General features: G+C 46.1%; 1 protein-coding gene across 1 annotated transcript; it reads left to right on the top strand.

Annotated features, from left to right (window-relative positions):
• Window positions 1–1,845: 1,845 nt before the first annotated feature.
• Window positions 1,846–15,896, top strand: MED28 (mediator complex subunit 28). Its single transcript, XM_077477730.1, has 4 exons — window positions 1,846–2,100; window positions 5,264–5,330; window positions 8,067–8,179; window positions 15,526–15,896. The coding sequence occupies exons 1-4, from the start codon at window positions 1,945–1,947 to the stop codon at window positions 15,721–15,723; spliced, it is 534 nt and encodes a 177-aa protein (XP_077333856.1). The 5' UTR covers window positions 1,846–1,944; the 3' UTR covers window positions 15,724–15,896.
• Window positions 15,897–21,575: the final 5,679 nt, after the last annotated feature.

Here is a 21,575-nt window from a genome sequence, read left to right as displayed (position 1 = left end):
TATCTCCTAAACCTGCATAGTTTAGGAGATATTCCTGTATTTTGCATGTGCCGACGTCATCAGCACATGTGCACTTATGCAACAGCACGTTGCTTCAGTTGTACTGTGCCGTTACCGCACGCATACACGGGGGTGACATCATCGAGGCTCCGGACAATCACAGCGCCAGAGCCATGATATCCAGGAGTAACCCCTGGGGAGATGTCGGCCTCTGGAGGAACGAGGACCGCTGCGGGGGATTCGATCTCAGGTAAGTAATTGATAATGCTATGCATACTAGCTCATTATGACTTTGTCTTGCAGGTTTTTTTTTTTAAATTTTTTTAATCGGTTCATGCCCATGTACGTCGGCAGAATGGCACGGCTGGGCAAATGGGCGTTTCTGTATGTCCCTTAAAATTTTCCGCCATGCCAGCACATGCGCGCTGGCTGGGAACCTCCGTAAGTTGGGTCGTGGGTCCTGTGGACTCGATGTCCGCGGGGGTACCCGCGATTGTTTCACGGAGAGGAAGAACGGGGAGATGCTAATGTAAACAAGCATCTCCCCGTTCTGCCTAATGACAGTGTCACTGATTAAGGATGAGCTCAGGTGTGTTCGCATGAGCCACGTGGGGAGCCCGCCAGGAAGTCGGTGCAGTGCTAATCACAGGCAGGGAGACATTGCCCCGATGCGCGGCTGCAGAGATCGGGAAATGTCTCACTGCCTGTGAGTAACGCAGCGCTGCGCCGACTTCCTGGCGGGCTCTGCACGTGGACCATGCGAACACGCCTGAGCTCATCCCTATCACTGATCATAGCTGCCTGTGATCGGGAGCGGTGATCAGTGATGTGTCACAGCTAGCCCATCCCTCCTACAGTTAGAACACATCCCTGGGACACAACCCCTACAGCGCCACCTAGTGTTAACCCCTTCACTGCCAGTCACATTTACACAGTAATCAATGCAATTTTAATCACACTGATCGCTGTATAAATGTGAATGGTCCCAAAATAGCACCAAAATTGTCAGACGTGTCCGCCAGAATGTCGCCATCACGAAAAATAAATAAATAAATTGCTGCCATTACTAGTAAAGGAAAAAAATTTATAGAAATCCCATAAAACTATCCTCTATTTTGTAGACACTATAACTTTTGCGCAAACCAGTCAATAAACGTTTATTGCGGGGTGTTTTTTAACCAAAAATATGTAGAATACGTATCAGCCTAAATTGAGGGAAAACATATATATATATATATATTTTTTATATATTTTTGGGGATATTTATAATAGCAAAAAATAATGCGTTTTTTTTCAAAATTGTCGCTATTTTTTGTTTATAGCGCAAAAAATAAAAACCGCAGAGGTGATCAAATACCACCAAAAGAACGCTATATTTGTGGGGGGGAAAAAGGGACATCAGTTTTGTTTAGGAGCCACGTTGCATGACTGTACAATTGTTAGTTAATGCGACGCAGTGCCAAAATTGCAAAAAGTGCTCTGGTCTTTGGCCAGCAAAATGGTACCCGGCTTAAGTGGTTAAACAGGTTTACAACCACTTTAATCCAGCCCATGTGCCCTGCTGACCACTCAGCATGTAAGGGGTGAATTTATCCAAGATACCTGCTCTGCTGCAGCAGCTCTGCTTGTTTTGCCTCCTATCTCACAGGATCAGAGTACAGAGCCTTTTCACAGATAACAAGAATGGGAATAGTAAGTTCATCACACAGCAATAAAATAATGGAACTCAAACCTGTACGTCACATGACTCGCTGTCACATGACATACACTTCTAAACTCGGATCTGCTCGGCGCTTTTATATGATGTCACCACTTGGGAAAAAGAACCCGGAGTAAAGATGGCTTCTGCATAATAGTGTCTGTTGTTTTGCCCTCAGTCAAGATGGTGGGTGACTTCCGGGCGATTTTGTGTCTGCAGTAAGCTTGTACCTCCACCTAGCTGTCATGGCGTCCTCCCTGAGCGGAATGTTCTCCGGTCAGCCGCCCGGTCCCCCTCCGCCTATGCAGCCGGGGGGCGCCTCCGGGCTCCTGTCCACCCCGCCTGGGGCGAAGAACCCCGGGAACAGCACGCTGGTGGACGAGCTGGAGTCCTCATTTGAGGTATGGTGGAGGGATGAGTACAGGCACCTCTGTATGTATGGGATACTCAATACCTGAGACAGTGTGCGGGGACCTCTCCAGCCTGTGTGTCTGCTGTGATCTATAAAACACAGACCGCTTGTCTTCTGGGTCACTTCTGACATTTTTCTCACATGTTAACTACATCAATACCAGGCACTTTTACCCCCCCCCCCTTCCTGCCCAGGCCATTTTCAGCATGCAGTGCTGTCACACTTTGACAGTTGTGCGGTCATGCTACACTGTAACCATGTGAACTTATCATTTTCTTCACACTAATAGAGCTTTCTTGTGGTGGTATTAAATCCCTCCTGGGTTTTTTATTTTTTCTTCCAAAAAAAAAAAACCCCAAACGATTTTGAAAAAAAAGTTTTTCTTAGTTTCTGTCAGTAATGTTTCTCCCTCACCGATGGGCGCTGATGAGGCGGCACAAATGTGCTGCACTTATGGGCACTGATAGGTGGGCATTGATGGGCAACACTGATTGCTGGCACTGGTGGGCACTTGATTGTAATCTGCCCCGTTTTACATACCTAGCTGTCCCCTGTGATCGGCTCTCCTCACATTCTATCAGCGTGAGGCAAGGAGCGCTGATTACCAGCATCTCTGTGTTTACATGCGACCGGCTGTTATTGGACACAGCCAATCACATGGTTAAAGGGCCACAGCTTTTTACACAGATCGGGGTTGCACCGTGTCCTAGCAACGTGGTGCGGCTCTCATTCTGGGTGGACGTCATATGAAGGCTTCCCAAAACGGCCGCACCACGTTGCTAGGACACGGCGCAACCCCAATTTGTGTAAAGAGCCGCGGCTCTTTAACCATGTGATGCCCAGCTGTCATTTGACGGTGGACAGATGGTTAAAATCCAGCATCTTTTTTTTTTTTTGCTAAAAAAGTGACTTGGAACCCCCAAACATGATATATTTTCAAAGCAGAGACCCTGGAGAATAAAATGGCGGTTGTTGTAATTATTTAATGTCGCAACCTTTTTTAAATGCAAATTTTCAGAAAAAAATAGACTTAAAGCGGATGTTCACACAAAAATGGAGCCTCTGCTTTTCGGACCCCCCCCCCCCCCCCCGTTGTCACATTTGGTACCTTTCGGGGGGGAGGGGGTGTATACAGGTATTTGCACCCACTTCCGGGCATAGACTTGCTGGAGTCTACGCCTCTTCCCGTTCTATAACCCCCCCCCCCCCCCGCTTTCTGCTGGGAAACACACGGGTCCCAGAGACAGCATGGACCCTCCGGATTGCGCAGCGCGACTCGCGCATGTACAGTAGGTAACCATGAAGTGAAACTACAAGGCTTCAGTTCCTGATTCCCTTACTGAAGATGGCGGCAGCAGCACCAGAGAGCCGAGCGACAGATCGGCTTCGGGTGCCGACATCACGGGTGCCCTGGACAGGTGAGTGTCCATATTTTAAAATTCAGCAGCTGGCGGACGGCAAGTGGTTAAGTGAATGTTTGTGCACAATACAATACCTAATTTTTGGTAAAATATAAAAAATGAGGTTGTGTCGAGTAAATACCATATATGTCAAAATTAAAAATTTCACATGCCTGGGAAATGGAGACAAACTACGACACGCAATCATCTGTAGGTGACGCTTTACAGGTTACCAGTTCCACTGGAATTATTTCTCTCACGCTGATGTTTTTGTGACAATATCCCTTGTGATAGCTTGGGCAGTGACGGGTCCTCTTTATGGAGAGATCCGTAGTCTATTGGACCCCTGATCCCTCCTATGCCCACCAAGACAGCCAATAAAACTGATCTTGGTTGAGCACCAGCCAGGTAAATGCAGAACTGGAAGGGTGAAATCCTCTTCTCTTCCCGCTTCATTCATCATAGAGTTGAGCTGTAGATTGGATGTTTTACTGCTTCTCTGTGGGCAGGGGGTTTGTGTCCATCGCGGCAGGTTTTTTTTTTTTGTGTTTTTTTAGATACCTCCATGTGTTTTCTGTGCAACTATGGAGGGACATGAGCAAAAGTGGCATTTAAGGTTGTTTTTTTTTTTTTTTTTTTTAAAAACCCTCTGACACATTTACTGCTGCACCAGGCTGAGCCTTAATAGCAGTGTTGAAGCTGAACTATTGCTCAAGCAGTGCATGCGATTTCTTCTGATGGTACCTCTGCTTTGTGCAGCGGGCTAAGGTCAGAAGGGGGGTTAAGCCTTCCCATCTCTACATGGCATCCTCCCCTGAGAAGGAGTGAATGGTTAGAGTAAGCGTCAGGGGCATGAAATGTTTACAATTATTTTCAACACTGCAGCCCCTGCGTATTTTACCAAAGGTTTTTAATTCCCTCAGCCATGATGGGTCTAAAAAAAAAAAAGTTTAGCGACTTTAATCGCACAGGTTCTCTATCATTGCCCAGGACCCTCAAACGGAGGAACTAGGGGCGGGAGAAGACGAATTCCCTCAGTTGACCGTGGATGACTCCTCTTCTGTGGTGCCAAATGCGGGAGAACCAATGTCTCCACATTTATGCTCCTTAAAGTGGAGGGCCACCCTGAAAAAAAAAAAATATGAAAAATTACAAAAAAATCTAAAAAAAAAAAAAAAAAAAATGAAAATTTTTTTTTTTTTTTTTTTACCTACCAGAAGTGCCTGTTGCTAGGCACATAATCCTAATCTTCCTCTTCCTCCTCCGCGGAGATCTTCTTTCTTCTCTCCTCCGTGCGGCGTCTTCTGGGTAATGGGTCGCGCTGTGTTCTGGGAACTGTGTGTTCCAGAACACAGCGCGTCCCATTCAACAAAGCGCTGCGTGACTCGCGCATGCGCAGTAGGAAACGGGCAGTGAAGCCGTAAGGCTCCACTGCCTGTTTCCCTTACAAGGAATGGCGGAGGAGCCAATAACGCTGCCGGGGGACCCCAGGAAAGGAGAATCGGGGGCCACTCTATGCAAAACCCTTGCTCAGAGCAGGTAAGTTTAGGCATGTTTGTTAAAAAAAAAACGAGCCTTTACAGTCACTTTAAGGGAGTGATCGTTTTAAGTATTGAGGTAAGTGTTTGTCTTGAATAGTTTTAGAGGTATAGTTGGTGCAAGGGTCTGGGGTTATGTTGAAGTTGAGAGTATAGTGGCAAGTTAAACTTCAGTTTTTTTTTCACCTCCTTTAATGTATGTTTCTTCTTTCAGGCCTGCTTTGCTTCTCTTGTGAGCCAGGACTATGTGAATGGGACCGATCAGGAAGAGATTCGTACTGGTAAGAGCCATTAAGAAGAATATAGGCTCATGCACACGTATAAAGTTTGCTAAGATGTAGGCAAACTTTGTTGCCCAGCATTTTTTTGGTATTTCGGGCCAATAGTGTGCATGTACACTAAACAATGTACATTTTAGCACAAACATTTGCAGGCGTACACTCTTAAATGTGGACTGGGCGCAGTTAAAGTGGTTGCAAATTTATGTAGATGAATTGTACCTATAGGTAAGCTTCATTACATGCTTTCTGATAGATACTGTAATTATCTCCTAAACGTGCACCGTTTAGGAGATTATTACTGTATATGCAGCCGGTAAAGTAATCTACGAATGTGCTCCGAAGGAAAGGCCATCCATGACCAGAGGCTCCCGCACGCATGTGAGGGAGTGACGTCATACGGTTCCGGCCAGTCACACAGCCGGTGTTCACGGACCTGGAAGAAAGACTGGTGAAGGTGGGTGCAGCCTCCAGTGGTGACAACACATCGGTGGAGGGCTCTTCTATTCATGTGCCATTGTGTACTATTGTGATCGTTGTGGCTACAGCTATCAAATGGTACAGGTCTGCTGTGATTGGCCCTGCACCATGTGATCACTGTGACCAATCGCAGAGATCACAATGAGATAATAATCTGCCAATTCTGAAAGGTGCCACTGTGGCCGCAACACAGCAAGGGAACTTTATTGAAGAAATTTGGTGATTGCAACTACTAAAATGCACTGAGAGGACACATTCAACATCTAAAGACATTAACGAAGAACTGAGGAATGCTGGGAATAGGAGATTTTTTATATGGGTATTCTCGTCGCGTTTTTTTTTTTTTTTTGTCTGTGTCCAATCTCCCGAAGATACTTGCCTATTACCTAGCCAGTCATCTCTGAATATGACTGTGTTCTGTACTGTATGACCAAGAAAAGGGGCCTTGTGACAGGATGTCTGGCCTGTTTGGAAAAGGCCAAGGCTCTTTTGCTTGGAATAATGAAAATTTCTGTGTACCAAGTTCTCCAGAGCCATTCACACCTGAGCGTATTTTTTTCAGGCAGAAAGTTGTGCATTTTTACCGCGATTTTTGTTGTGATTTTGTACTGGTCAAGGGTTCACCAATGTAAAAAGCAGAAAAACGCCTAAAAAGAAGCTCATGTGCTTTTTTGAGCTTCAGGCTTTTTGCTTCAGGTGACAAAACGCTCAGATGTGAACAAGTGCCATTGAAATGAATGGGAATTTGCTTGTTGGGTGTTTTACGAGTTGAAAATGCTCAGGTGTGAATTCAGCCTCAAGCCTCAGATGATTTGGTCACAGAGTGCTTCAAGCTGCTTTCCAATTTGCTTCAGGACCCCATTTGTTTTTGTTGTGAGGTGCATGTTGGCTGATTTTTATTTAACCCTCCCCTCTTTGGTATTGCTCAGGGACATCCCAGTAATCTATGAATCTCCCTGTGTCCTGTATGATCAAGAAAATGTGTTCTTTGACTTACCGCTAACATCAGTTTCTTGGAATGCAGTACAGGACACAATCCATCTTCCCTTCTGTGGTAATTACTTGCTACAGACCTGAGGATTGCTGGGAGTGGTCCTGCTTCCTTTTTCACCTTAGGTGGCTCAGACAGCTAAATTCCAGGGCTTAAACAATTACATGAATAGTGCGCTAATTCCACTTGTACATAAATAAAAAATGATATTGTATAAATACAAACTTCCATTAGCATACAAGCTAATAATAACATAGAAAATATATAGCACACAATGGTGATAAGTGATAAATCCGGTGAAAATGTCCCACACAATTATAATACATATAGGATCCTTCCTTAAACACTGCTTCAATACGTAGCACCTAGTAATGAAATTCAGTGATATACAACCACCACCTTCACCACCAGGTGATAGGAAACAACCCCTCAGGTTCTGATCACGTCTTTTGGTTTAATGGTCTTTAATAATCTTGAAAGGAAACTCTGCTTTGTCTGTATCCCTTTGTATGTCCTCAAGTGCACTAGAAGGACTGTTTCTCTGAAGTGGCTCAGAGCAATATGGAGACTGCTGGTATCTGTGACTGCACAGACATCGTCTTCCATAACAACCTCTAAGGCTCAGTAATCCATAAACGGGTGCAGGCCTCCGCATAACACACTCATGGGTGATATTACCCTTCTGATCTGAACCAAAGCCTCAAAGAAAGCTTGTGTCAGCAGAGTATTTTTTGGGTTGATTTCCCAGGAAAGCTTTGCCAGTGTCCACTCACCTAAAGCAGTGGCATATAACCCATGGTCTATGACTATTAATCCTGTTTTCTGTACTGTCCTGCAAGATGGATTTTACAGGTAATTCAAAGTTCCCACTTTTCAGTGTTTTTTATATGTGCTCGTGTACCTGCAAAGCTTCAGGTCCTCTGCTGGCGCAGCTCCTGCAGCTGGTGGGAGAAGACTTTATCTCCTCCTCGACAATGGACAGACTAGTGAATGCCAGTGGACAACTTCACTGATCTATTCAATTTATCGGCCTCTCCAATACATAGAGGACCTGGAGCTTTGTGATCACATGTACATCCAAAAAAAAAAAATGGTATTTACACAGCAGTTTATCTTAAAGGCATACATGGCCATGAGGGGAATACAAGAGGGAATACTTAAATGTGAGTTTGATAATTGACATTTCCTTCTACTTTTAAATTGTAAGTGTATGTAAAGCTGTTAGTGCCATTTGTAAAAAAGTGGATTACTATTTTTTTTTCTTCCAGGTGTTGATCAATGCATTCAGAAGTTCCTGGATGTTGCCAGGCAAACAGAATGTTTTTTCCTGCAAAAAAGATTACAACTGTCTGTACAAAAGCCAGAACAAGTTATTAAAGAGGTAAAAATATATATATTTTTTTAAATTTATGTGAAGGATGCAAAGTGGAGAATTTCTAGGGGAAAAAATCGGTTTGCTTCTTCATGCTCACCCAAACAGCTTTCTCTATCGTTCATTGACGGACACAGCAGCTCATCTTGACCTTAGGGTTATATCGCCCCTTTAGGAGAGGACTAAGCAGAAAGTGTTAAAAACAGCAACACTTGCACAGTCTCGCCCAGGGGGCGGTCCTACTGGCTATAACCCCTCACACTGCATCCAGCGGCTCAGTTTCTTTCTGCCTAGTATAGGAGAAGGACCTGGCTCCTTGTGAAGACCATTGGTCCTGGGAATTTTTTCCTTTTTCTGCATTTTTGATTCCTGTGATCTACTATCAACAGCCGGGCTGGGTGACAGGCTGGATGACAGGCTGGATAATATAGATCCTGCTAGTCTCCCCAGCCTGGCCATCGAGCGCGAGCAGACCCTAGCTACGTGCTGGGTCGGCCACGACATGCCCCGTCTAATCCAGGGGTGGCTGGTGAGCTATATGCTCCGGGGGAAACACATATGACCGGGCTACTGCTGTCTGTGTCTGTGTACCGTGGCCGGCAGCCACCCCGTACTGCTCGGGTGATGGGTCTGTCTGTGGAATGCGTCCAGTAGTCCCTGCAGGAGAGGTAAGTATGGTTCCACCTGCCTCGGCAGGATGGAGCAGCTGGGCATTCCCTGGGAGGTTGACTATGGGGGGGTCTCACTCTGTTTCTTCTCTCCCTGTCTCTTCCCTCCTCCCCATACTATGGGCCACTGTGTGACCGGGCACATGGGGGTACGGTGCGCGTACCTGGCCGGGGTTCCTCCGGGGGCGCCCTGGGTCCTGGCAGGGGGCTATGCTGCGTGTTGGGGGTCCTCTCATCCTCTTCCCTGTTTCTGGGCCACAGTGAGGTGTGTGTGACGTGGGGAGGCCGCAGCGCGCTCCCCTGCGGTGCCTATGGAGGCTCTGTTAGTGGTCCTGGAGGCCTTTGTTACCAGGGTGGAAGTGGCGTGCGGGTGCAAGAGTAGTAAAAAAACGCCCCCTCCCCCCACCATCTTTTGGGGAATGCTCTGATTCAGGCTCGGCCCCGCTGTGCAGCCCCTGTTCTGATGTGTCAGAGGATGCGGAACAGGACCATTCACACAGTGAGGATGACTCCGTGTCCGGGTCAGCGCAGGAAAAGGCACTTGTAGGAGCACTTATTACAGTGGAGCGGCATACCCTAAAAATGGAGGATATGGCAGGGGCATCTACAGAGGTGTCGGTCCTTTTCGAGTCCCACAAGCCGGCCCGCATGGCTAAGGTGTTTCCTTACCCAACTTATTTTGATAACTTACCTTTAGTAGTGGGGAAAACCGAAACACATGGCGGTGCGTTACCCCTTTGAGGAGGGTCTCCTGAAGAAATGGACATCTCCTCCTCTGAATGTTGAACTCCGGTATCCAGGTTAAATGAGGTAACCACGATTCCCGTGGAAGGGGCTCCTGCTTTCAAAGACCCTGCCATCAGAAGGGTCTAAGCGGTTGCCTGGTCCATGTTTACGGTGGTGGGGTCAGCATTGCGGCCCTGGTGTCGCAGATGCATACTGAATGGGCTAAATTGTTGCACTGTGAATTTGAGAAGCAAAAGGCTTCCCCGGTCTGCGTGGAGCTGGCGGACCAGTTGGTGCAGGGCCTTAAGTATGTCTGTGATGCGGCCTTAAATACGGCCCCCTTGCTCTCTAGAGCCTCAGTATCAGCAGTAGTGCTACGTCGCCTGATTTGGCTGAAATGCTGGTCTGCTTACCAGGCATCTAAGAGAGCCCTGGCGGACTTGCCTTTCCAGGGAGAAAGGCTATTTGGAGCCTCGCTGGATGACATTATTAAGAATGTTACTAGGGGTAAGAGTACATTGCTCCCACATTCCAGAAAAGGGAAGGAGCCACGCTGTAGGCAAGGGCCCTTCTTTTCCGCTCAGAAGCCGATTTTTTTTATTTTATTTTTGTCCGCACGGGTCGGCAGGTTATCGTTTCCAGTCCGTCGAGGTGCCTGCTGAGGGGCAAAAGCGTCCCTGGTTTTGCAAGCTAAACAAGCCTGCGAACAAATCTGTTACTACATAAAGGTGGATACTGAACCTACAGAAGTCTGTGTTGTTGCCCACTCATCACCTGGAGTACCTGGGCCTGCTTCTGGACTCCTCGGAGGCGAGAGCCTTTCTTCCTTCAGACAAGCTGCAGACTCTTCAAGCTGCAAAGTTGTTGGTGTCTCGCAGGTGGTCGTCGCTGCGTTTTTGCATGCAAGTCCTGGGTCTCATGGTAGTCACTTTCGAGGCGGTACCGTATGCTCAATTCCACACAAGTCTTGCAAAAGGAGATCCTGTCAAAACGAGACAAATCTCCGTTGTCCCTGGATTGTCAAATTCGAGTGAGCCAGCTAGTCAGACTCCATGCTCTGGTGGCTGATGTCGCCGGCTCTTCGGTTCGGGAAGTCGGGAAGTCGTTCTTTCCTCTTCATTGAACGGTGATCACAATGGATGCCAGCCTGACCGATTGGGGCGTACAGTCAGCCCAGGGTCGGTAGACCCAGGAAGAATCTCACCTGCCGATCAATGTGCTGGAACTTCGGGCACAGTGGCTGCAGTGACGTCCGGTCAGGATCCAGTTGGACAACGCCACGGCGGTTGTGTATGTCAACCATCAAAGAGGAACAAGGAGCTTGGCTGCAGCAATGGAGGTCGCTCACATTCTGTGGTGAGCAGAGCGAGGCGTGCCGACTCTGTCGGCTGTGTACATTCTGGCAAGCCGACTACCTAAGTCGTCAGATGCTGGACCAAGGGGGGTGGTTGCTACATCCGGATGTATTTTGGCTCCTTTGCCTAAGGTGGGGCATGCCAGATGTGGATCTCCTGGCTTCTTGACTCAATCAGAAGGTACAGAGGTTTGTGGCCAGGTCACAGGATCCATGAGCGGACGCATTGGTGGCTCCATGGGGGCATTATTGACTGATTTATGCTTTTTCCCCACTCAAAGTTCTACCACGTCTGCTTCGCAGAGTGGAGGCCGAGGGGATTCCGATAATTGATTGGCCTCGGCGCCCGTGGTAGGCTGACATAGTACGTATGGTGGCAGATGTTCGTTGGCGACTGCTGATGCGAGAGGACCTTCTGTTGCAAGGTCCAATACTTAATCCTGCTTTACCGTCACTGGCTTTACTGGCATGGCTGTTGAAAGCCAGGTGCTAAGGGACTGAGGTCTGTCAGATTTGGTAATCTCCACTATGCTGAGGGCATGTAAGTCATCTTCTCTGAAGATTTATCATCGTATGTGGAAGGCCTACATCTCCATGTGTGAGGAGATTGGGTGTCTTCCATGTACATATTCAGTTTCTAGGATCCTGCTGTTTTTGCAGCGAGGAGTGGATCATAAACTTGCATTAAGCACCATTAATGGGCAGATATTGGCTTTGACTGTCCTTTTTTTTTAATTTTTTTTATTTTTTTCAGTGTCCCTTGACGACTCATTCATTGGTGAGTACGTTTGTTCAGGGGGTTCGACATGTGGCCCCCTCCGGTTCGACCACCGCTACCTCCATGGGATTTGAATCTTGTGCTCTCTGTGCTTCAGAAACCACAGTTTGAAAACATTGGAGATTCCCTTATTGACACTTTCTCAGAAAGTAGTCTTTCTAGTGGCCATTACATCTGCCGGGGTGGGGTTCTGAGTTGGCAGCCTTGTCTCCCTACATGATCCTCCACAAGGATAAGGCGTTGCTGCGTCAGCAGCCTTCGTTTCTTCCAAAGGTTGTTTAGGCCTTTCATCTAAATGAGGACATTGTGCTTCTGTCCTTATTTCCTCGGCCAACACACCCCAAAGATGTGGTTTTGCATTCCTTGGACATGGCCCAGGCTCTGCGGGTGTATCTGTCTGCTACAGCTCCTTTTTCAGGGGTCGGACTCGCTGTTTGTATCGGTGGCTGGTCCGAAGAAAGGACTGGCGGTCTCATCGACCACCATCTCTGGGTGGATCAGACAGATTGTAGTTCAGGCTAATGCCATAAGGGGACGGGTGCCCCCCACCACTTCTACCAGGGCAATTGGTGCCTCTTGGGCTTTCCGACATCAAGCGTCCATTTCCCAGGTGTGTAAGGTGGCGACCTGGTCATCCGTTCACACTTTCACTAAATTTTACAAGGTTGATGTGAGCGGATGCTTGCTTCGGCCACAAGATTTTGCAGACGGCTGTTTAAGGTTGCAACTCCTCCGTCGAGGAGCTCTGGTTGTTATGGGTGGAGTTATTGTTTGCTGTTCCCACCCCTTTGTTTCTTTGACACTGCTTGGAGATGTCCCTAAGGTCAAGATGAGCTCATTTCTGTCAATGAACTTCAGAGAAAAGGATTTTGCAGTGTGTACAAAAATCCTATTTTTTTTTTTCACTGTTGCTAGAGTTCTCAGCGCTATGCTTTGTGAGCCGTCTCTCAGCCTTCTGGGACCTGTGACGTGTCTCAGAAGGTTGCAGGTGGGAGAGAGAACTTCTGGTGGATCGCTGTGGTGAGTTGACTGAAAGTGGGAGCTTGTACATGCCAGAGGTAGGTATCTGCCCCCTTCTCAAAAAAAAATTAAAAGGCGGAGGGGGGAGGAAGAAGTTCATAAAGCTGTATTTCCCCGTTGGTGTGAAGTTCGGTGTGAGTCACTTTGGGTGGTCTGTGGAACCCAGAATCCCTTGGAGAGGTTGGGAAACCCTTGTTTCAGCTCCCTATGCACCTCTTTTGTCTAAGTTACCCTGTGTCTATTGGGGGCAAATGAGAAATAAGCTGGGAGCACTAATTTAAGCCTCGTAGACACGGTACAATTGTTGGCAGGGGATTGTCTGACATACTGTTGTCCTAAAATCTTATTGTTAGTATACTCCTCTTTGACAATTGTTAAATTTTTGACCAACTAATGTTGGATGACAGGCTAGTAAATTTTAGGCGGACAGCGGCTTGACATCTTATTTTCGGATGGTCAGTACACAAATCTGTCACACAAAAGTCGAAAGTACAAACGCACATGCTCGGAATCGATGCTCACCAAACACAAAATTGGCAGAAGGGGCCCAAAGGGTGTCGCTCAAGAGCTGAAATTCCTTGTAGTATGTCACTACGTTTGTGGCACAGCAATTGTGTAATGTTAGTATGTATGCAAGACAAGATCCTGGCACACGCCCTTTTGACAAAAATCAGACGCTTGGTTGTCCAACAATCATACTGTGTGTACGAGGCTTTAGACTACAACACTTTCAATGGTATGTTTGACAGACAAGAAATAGTAAATGAGAGAAGTTCATTCTTAGGTTAAACATATACTTTAATCATTGGGCTCTGGAAGATTTTACCCCCCCTTCACGACCAGGACATTTTTTGCTATCCGGCACTGCGCTACTTTTAACTGGTAATTGCTTGGTCATGCAACACTGTACCCAAACAAAACGTATATAATTTTGTTTTTCACACATAGAGCTTTCTTTTGGCGATATTTCATCACCACTGTGTTTTACTTTTTATTTTTTGTGATATACACAAAAAGACAAACATTTAAAAAAAAAATATATATATATATATATATATATATATATATATATATATATATATATATATATATATATATATATATATATATATATATATATATATATATAGAGAGATAATCTATATATCATCTCTCTATATCTATCTATGTATATATGTGTGTGTGTATGTATGTATGTATATGTATATATATAATTTGCTATAAAACATTATTCAAAAGAATGTGTTTTTAAAAAAAAATCTAATTTCTTCACAAATGTTGGCCAAAATGTATTCTGCTACATGTCTTTTGATAGAAAAAAAACAATAAGTGTATATTGATTAGTTTACATGAGTTAGTGTCTACAAACTATGGTGTGTGTGTGTATATATAATAACTATCTATCTATCTATCTATCTCTGTCTCTGTCTCTCAACCATGAATCATTGACTGGGACTTGCTGACAGGCCCCTGCTGTGTACAATCACAGCCTGTGCAGCTGCCCGTCCGCAGTACGTTGCGGGTGGGTGCTCCACAAGTGATTAAAGGCACAGTTCACATTTTATCAAAAAAACTTCCTAAGGTGTCTGTAGATGAAAACAAACTGCAGTTCTGAACAAAGTTGAATAATGCCCTTGCTATAGGTGTAGGCCATTTATATGTCTCATGAAGCCTGACTATAAAACTCTGAGTGAGCTCTTTCTCTGAGCCTAGATTCACACTGTGGTGCAGGAAATCGCAGCATTTCCCACACTGCATTCAGATTGCACTGCCCTTGCAATCTGCAGTGAATGTCAGTTCCATCCTAACGATGCCCCAAATGAAAGTTGCAAATGCAGTGCGTTTGCCTGCACTGGATCACATGTACAAAAGTACCATGCAATCGGATTGCTGTGTGGTTCCAAAATCAGGGCATGCACTACTTTGGTGTGATAATGAATGCATTGCATCAGTTTTGCGTTAAACCGGAATGCGGTGCAGTCCCTGTGGTTCATAGTTGATCTTTCTCTCCTCTGATGCAGTAGCTCTGAGCTCGGCATTTGAAAGCTAACTCCTGTGATAGCGGAGGTGGAAAGTAAGAGCTGGGCCTCATTAGCAACATCCTGGGAGATTTCCAGTCGGGCTTCATAAGATATGTAAATGGCCTACACCTATAGCAAGGACATTATTCAACGTTAGTCAAAGCCACACGGTTTTGTTTTATGCTACAGATGTCTCTTACTTTCTTAGGCAGTAATTTGTGTGTGTGTGTGAGGGGTTGGCCATTTGAGCACACTTTCAGGTTAATTCTACTTATATTTGAAATGCCGCTGAAATCCTTTCCATTAGCCTCTGGTTTTATTTTTCAACTTCATCAAGGTGCTTTTACATTCTGATTGATTTATATGTTAAAAAAAGAAGTTCTCACATGATCAAATGCTTGCATGCAAAAGTCCTGCTAGCGATTGGACAATTCCTGCATCCCATTGCCTGATATAATTTTCTATAATGAGACCCCCGATGATCACTGTAAATCAACTCTATCTGATAAGCCAACTCCAGTCTTCACCTCTGTCTGTAGGCATGGACATCAGGAGGAGAGACATCAGTATAGACACACTCAAGTCTGATCATTTAAAATCTATTTTAGCACCAAGAATATATGTAATTATTATTACAGATATTTTACTTGACTTTTAGTATTTATTTTAAAGGTGCACACACATATTACAGTATATATTTTCAAATTCTACAATGATGTTTTCAGCACTGAATAACTTCGTCTTAAAACCCATCCCTTTTTTTTCTTTTTTTTTTTTTTTAATGGCAGGATGTGACAGAACTGAGAAGTGAGCTACAGAGAAAGGAAGGACTCATCCAGAAGCACCTAACTAAACTCCGCACCTGGCAGCAGGTTCTGGAAGACATTAATGGTGGCCAAAAGAAGACAAATGAGATGACCCAGGGACCACTTGCTTACCTGGAGCAAGCTTCAGCCAACATCCCAGCTCCTATGAAGCAGACATGACATCAGTGTAGAGCGCACTTTGATGGATTTCTACACAGGGTGATCATTAAGGACTAGAAAATGTTTTCTTTTCTTTTTTTTATTTTCTTTTTTTGTTACTGCATAGTAAAAGCTTAAGAATTTTGAGACTGTTGTTGGTGAGAAATAAAAGATAATAGTATTTTTATACTGCATTATTGAAGACTTTTTATTTCCCAAAAAAGCTGAAATTCCTTGCTGTTTTTCTACACCCTGTAAAAAATAAAGGGATGTATTTGTTTTTATGTACTGGCTTTTATGATGGGAGTGCATAGAATGTAACATTTTATAGGAGTTTTCCACTTTTCAAGTGTATAATACCTCTATGTGCCCTGTTTATGATTGTAAGGGGATAGGGATAGCGGAATAGCTGTTCCCCAAGCATGTCCAAGTTAAAATAGATCTGTCCAAAAACCAGTAATTCAGACAAAATCTGACCCTTGACTTTTCCTGTAAAAGGTTAACTTGACCCTGCCCTTTACCTGCCTCCCTATTGGTCCTTTAATGTGATGGGTGGCCTCACTGCAATGTGGAGGTGGTATAGAGCTCAAATTTTGCAGGGGCTAGCATGTAACTGAAGTTCTGTGCACCACTGAATCTGCAGATTTCTTTTTGAGGGGGTAGTCTGGTTATACATATTTTTTTTTTCATTCTACGCGGAGTCTGAAATGCTCAGCTTTAATGTGGTATAAATTTTAAGGATGTTCGTTTTTGTCTAGTACAGTAGCATTTCTCTAGCAACCCTCAAGAGGATAAGAATTGCCAAAGTTCCAGCTTGGATGAGACTTTGGTGTGGTAGCTTTCACATTCCTTACACCAGTTCTTTAGGCCTTCTCTCTTGCTTGGTGCAACATATCCCAGACTTAAGTGGGGAGTCTTTGACAAACTTGTGCTGCAATATACTCAGCTTTGTGAATATTGTGCTGTGTTGAATCTTCAAAAAATTTGCAACTTGGAAAGCACCAGGTTGCCAGCTAATTTCTTTTATGGATTGATTCCTTGGGAGCACACACTCCAGCCATGAGAACCAGACCTCCGCAATCTATGTGTTAACAGACCAGTTCGAGCAGAGGTAACTGTTTTTTTCAGTTGAACAGTAGTATACGTTATCTGTTCGTTGACATGTAAAGTTATTCTTACTCCATGCAACCTGTGGTCTGTGTAACTTAGGCCGAGCCCTACCATGGGTCCTGGTGGGTTCATGGGACCCAGGCAGCTGTTTAAGAGGGGCGGAAATATGGGCGGACTGCCCGAGGCTCCCTTCCTGCAGTGTCGTGCTGCCTGCGCGATCAGTAGCATTGCTAGTTGGGCTGCACGCCGCACCAGGGTGATACCCACCAGAAGGGTGAAACCTGTGGGCAACGGGGCACCTCTAACACTGCACCCCTACAGGTCTGTACGCTGTATTGTAATGTAGATGGACATGTGCAGGGGGTGTTATGGGAGGGGATAGGGGGTCTATACAGATAGAGGGGGATCTTCACTGAGCTTGGGTCTACAATGAAGAAGCGGGAGGTCTGTACTGAGGGGTGTCTGCACTGAGGGAGGAGGGGTGTCTGCACTCAGGGGATTTGCACTGAGCAGGGTTTGGACAGAGAAGGGGGGTCTGCACTGATGGAGGGGGGGTCTGCACTGAGGTGGTGTCTATATTAATGGAGGGGAATATGTATTGGGGATTGTATACTGAGGGAGGGAGGTCTATACTGATGGGGAAGGGGGGGCTATACTGAGAGTGGGTTTTGTACTGAGGGGGCCTATAGTTGGTGGAGGGGGGGGTCGTCGCCAATTTTTTCCGCACTGGGTGACACCAACCCTAGTGACTGCACTGACCACAATGCCACTAGCACTGAGGCAGCCAGTTGAAGTAGTCCACAGGGAGCAGGGGAGGCGATGGGGGCGTGAAAGCCGCTGACCCCACCCCGATGTATGGTCAGGAGAAAGCCGAGGCTGCAGGGGTTCGGAGTGGGAGCGGCATCGCTGACATCCCTGGAGTGCTGATATATGTGCAGCGAGCTGGCTGGCAGGTAAGTCCTTTCGGCTTCTCCCCAATGTGTGGATTGTCTGAGAAGACTGCATTCATGGACACTGATGGGCTGTACTGGTGGGCAGTGATGAGGTGGCACTGATAGGCTGTACTGGTGGGCATTGAGTTGGCACTGATGAGGTGGCACTGGTGGGCTGCACTAGTGGATACTGATGAGGTGGCACAGATGGAAACTGATGGGCAATGATAGGCTGCACTGATAAGCTGACACTGATAGGCTGCACTGATGGTTACTGGTGAGGTGGCACTGCTAGGCTGTACTGGCGTCACTAATGAGGTGGCACTAATGGGCTGCACTGATGGAAACTAATGGGCACAGGCTGCACTGCTGGACTTTGATGAGGTGGCATTGATAGGCTGCACTGGTGTGGGCACTGATGGAAACTAATGGGCACGGATAGGCTGCACTGGTGGGTACTGATGAGTTATGATATAAATTAATGGATGTGGGGGGCCTTTTGGTGGGCATGATTTTTTTGTTTTTTTTTTGTTTTGTTTTTCCCCTGAGGGGGCAGCACAATGTTTTGGGCCAGCCCTGATCTTAGTGTCCATGTCTTGCCCCCTGCGTGGGCATTTTGTGTGTATTATTATTTAAAAAATGCAGAAGGTTCATTGAAATGGCTCGAAGAACCAGTCTTGAGAGGAATGTAGGTCGGCAATGCTAACATCTTCTTTTGCATCTTCTATCTGACAGTGATCTGTGTCACTTATGCAGAACAAGTATTTAGAGCATGTGTTCTGAACTTGAAATATTTGTTCTAGATCAGAAAGTATTAGTGTTACTTCACTGTTTTTGAGAAAAACTTATTCTACCTGTGTAATTTTTGTTCATTGCAGTGATTTGAACAAACATTCTTGCGGGTTCCTACCTTTTATTTTTTTTTTGGTCTGAATAAATAGCTGTTTGTTACAATGTCCTTTCCAGACTGATTCCTAAATGGAGGGGGTGGGGGGTGGGGCAGCCTTGATTATAATCTCTTGAACAATCTCAGTGTTATAATGAGCTACAGTGTCTTTAAAATGTAACTGAAGGCAAAACTTTTTTTTTTTTTTTTTTTTTTTTTCCTGGCAATGGATTTCCTTAATGTCAGGATTTTCCTCTCACTTCCTGTATTGGCCATGGGACAAGAAGTGAAGGTAAATCTTTCCAGTTTGACAAAGATGGCAAAAAAAATAAACAGAGGGGTTATAACCCTCCCTTACAAAAAAAATAAGTTTTTGCCTATAGTTCTACTTTAAAGTTATCTTTTATTAACAAAAATTGCAAAATTGTTTGTGTAGCAATTTGATATAAGGCAGTGTTAATTTTGTCAATGAAAATGTTTTCGTCAAAGATTTCGTCAACTGCATTTTTACAGTGACGAAAGTATAGCACATTTTCAAAACAAACTATGATGAAAATCCGATCTGTTTTCGTTATCAAATGTCGACGAGACGAAAATGGCAAGGAGGGACGTTTACCAACTTCTGTTTTTCTACGGAGCTCCGCCTACTTCTGCAATCCACGCTCATCAAGCACCATGCCTAGAGTTACCACCTGTCCGGGTTTCACCCAGACAGTTCAGGTTTTGAATCATGTGTTCAGGTTTCAGTCCACCTAAAACCTGGACACATTATTCAGACAGTAATGTGGCTCAGAACAGGGCTAGACAGGAAGGTGAGGGGGCACTATGTGCACCACATTACTATTCTCTTTGGAGTGCCCAAAGGTGTCCCAGGTATGCTACAATCCTATAGTGTATATTTAAATTAATGTGCGCCGCTAAAGTGTTCGAGTTTGGCTTGAAGAAAAAGTGGCAAACCTAACACCCCCCTCCCCCCCCCCCCCCCCCCCCCCAAAAAAAAGACTTGCCAAATTTGGCATGTAAGTGGGTGAGGAGTATTTTAAGTGGAAGTTCCACTTTTGGGTAGAACTCCACTTTAATGCAAGAATTGACATACAAAACAGAAAAAGATAGCAAAAACACATAGAAACTGTCAGGTCACCTGAGGGCAGGTGACAGCTGCACACCGTTGGGGTCAGGAGTGCACTGCTAAGGTAGTGGACCCTATGGCTGACTGCAGTGGATGGAACTCTGGATGGTTCAGGAAAGCAGGTCCACTGAGCACCAACACGGATCCCACTGGGAGTTAAAGAATAAGATTCCCCAGGGTGCGGAGTCTAAGAGCCAGCAGATATTCACAAGAGCCTCTAGTGGTGAGGAAGAACTGCGCTGCAACTGGCTCCATGTTGCGGCTCACGGTACGCTACTGGAGGATAGAGAGGTAGCAGCAGCTCAGGACAACAAGGGATAGTCAGGAGATCAGCCAAAGGTCAGGGCAACTAGCAGACAAGGATAGACAGAACACGCAAAGGTCGGGGTAACAAGCAGGCAGGGATTGTCAAAGAACAAGCCAAGATCGGAAACAGAAACAGACATAGAGCACACGGCAAGCAGGAGACAGGAAACCAAACACAATATTGCTCGGGCAAGGCAGGCTTGGACAGCACAGTGTTAAATAGTGTATCCTGTAGAGCAGGCATGTCCAAAGTCCGGCCTGCGGGCCAGTTTCTGCCCGTGGTCTGGTTTTATACGGCCCCCACGCAATTTGCTTTTATCAGTTTTGTGGCCCCCAAGCTCCGCACAGTGTAATGATGAACTCGGGTTTTTTTTAAATAAATATATATTCTCTCATCCCCTGACAAATCCCAGAGGACCTTTCACTGATAAGCTGGGGAATGTTCCAAAGCCCACTGGGAAGCTGACAGCCAATAACAGACACCAAGTCATTTCCCAGTCCACAGCTGCAGAGCTCTGTGTCTCAGTGCCTGTGATTGGCGGCGGTGATTAGCTGTGTGCTGTCAGCATCCTAGCGGGCTCGGGCACACTGACTTATGAATACGCCCGAGGTCATCCTTGCACAGAGAGGCGCTCAGGGATTTCTCAGGGGATAAGATAAGTTAAAGTACTGTATTTATTGGCGTATATCACGCACCCCAAGTTTAGGAGGGAATTTAACCACTTGAGATCCACGCTATAGTCAAATGACGGCTACAGCGCGGATCTCAATTTCCGGGACTACGTCTATTGACGTTGTCCCCTTTAAGAGCTCCCCGCGCGCTCCCGGGAGCGCGCATCGGGGAAAATCTGTGTTGACCGTGTCCCCTGGACACAGCCAATCACAGATCGCTGTAAACGGCCAATCACAGCGGCCGTTTACAGCGCGATCGCCGCCTCCAATGGGTGATGATCTCAAATGTAAACAAATGAGATCATCACCCATTGCCGAATGTGTCTCCTCACACAGCGATAGCGTGTGAGGAGACAGATAGAGCGAGTGAGTGTTCTAGTAGTGTGTAAACATGCCAGTGCCCAGATCTACCCCACCTGTGTCCAAATCTACCCCACCTGTGCCCACCTGTGCACCGCCAGTGCCAATCGGTGCCCATCTGTGCCGCCTCAGCAGTGCCCATCTGTGCCGCCTCAGCAGTGCCCATCTGTGCCGCCTCAGCAGTGCCCATCGCCCATCTGCTGCCTTATCAGTGCACATCTGTGCCGACTCAGCAGTGCCCATCTGCCCACTCAGCAGTGCCCATCTGTGCCGACTCAGCAGTGCCCATCTGCCGCCTCAGCAGTGCCCATCTGCCGCCTCATCAGTACACATCCGTGCAATAAATCAGTGCCCATCTGTGCCGCCTCAGCAGTGCCCATCTGTGCCGCCTCAGCAGTGCCCATCTGCCGCCTCATCAGTGCACATCCGTGCAATAAATCTGCACATCAGTGCACATCTGTGCCGACCCATCAGTGCC

The sequence above is a fragment of the Lithobates pipiens genome, unplaced genomic scaffold (assembly GCF_037356315.1).
Source record: "Lithobates pipiens isolate NorthernLeopardFrog02 unplaced genomic scaffold, aLitPip1_a1.2 Scaffold_13, whole genome shotgun sequence".
Taxonomy (NCBI): Eukaryota; Metazoa; Chordata; class Amphibia; order Anura; family Ranidae; genus Lithobates; species Lithobates pipiens.
This window is presented reverse-complemented; position numbering and strand designations above follow the sequence as displayed.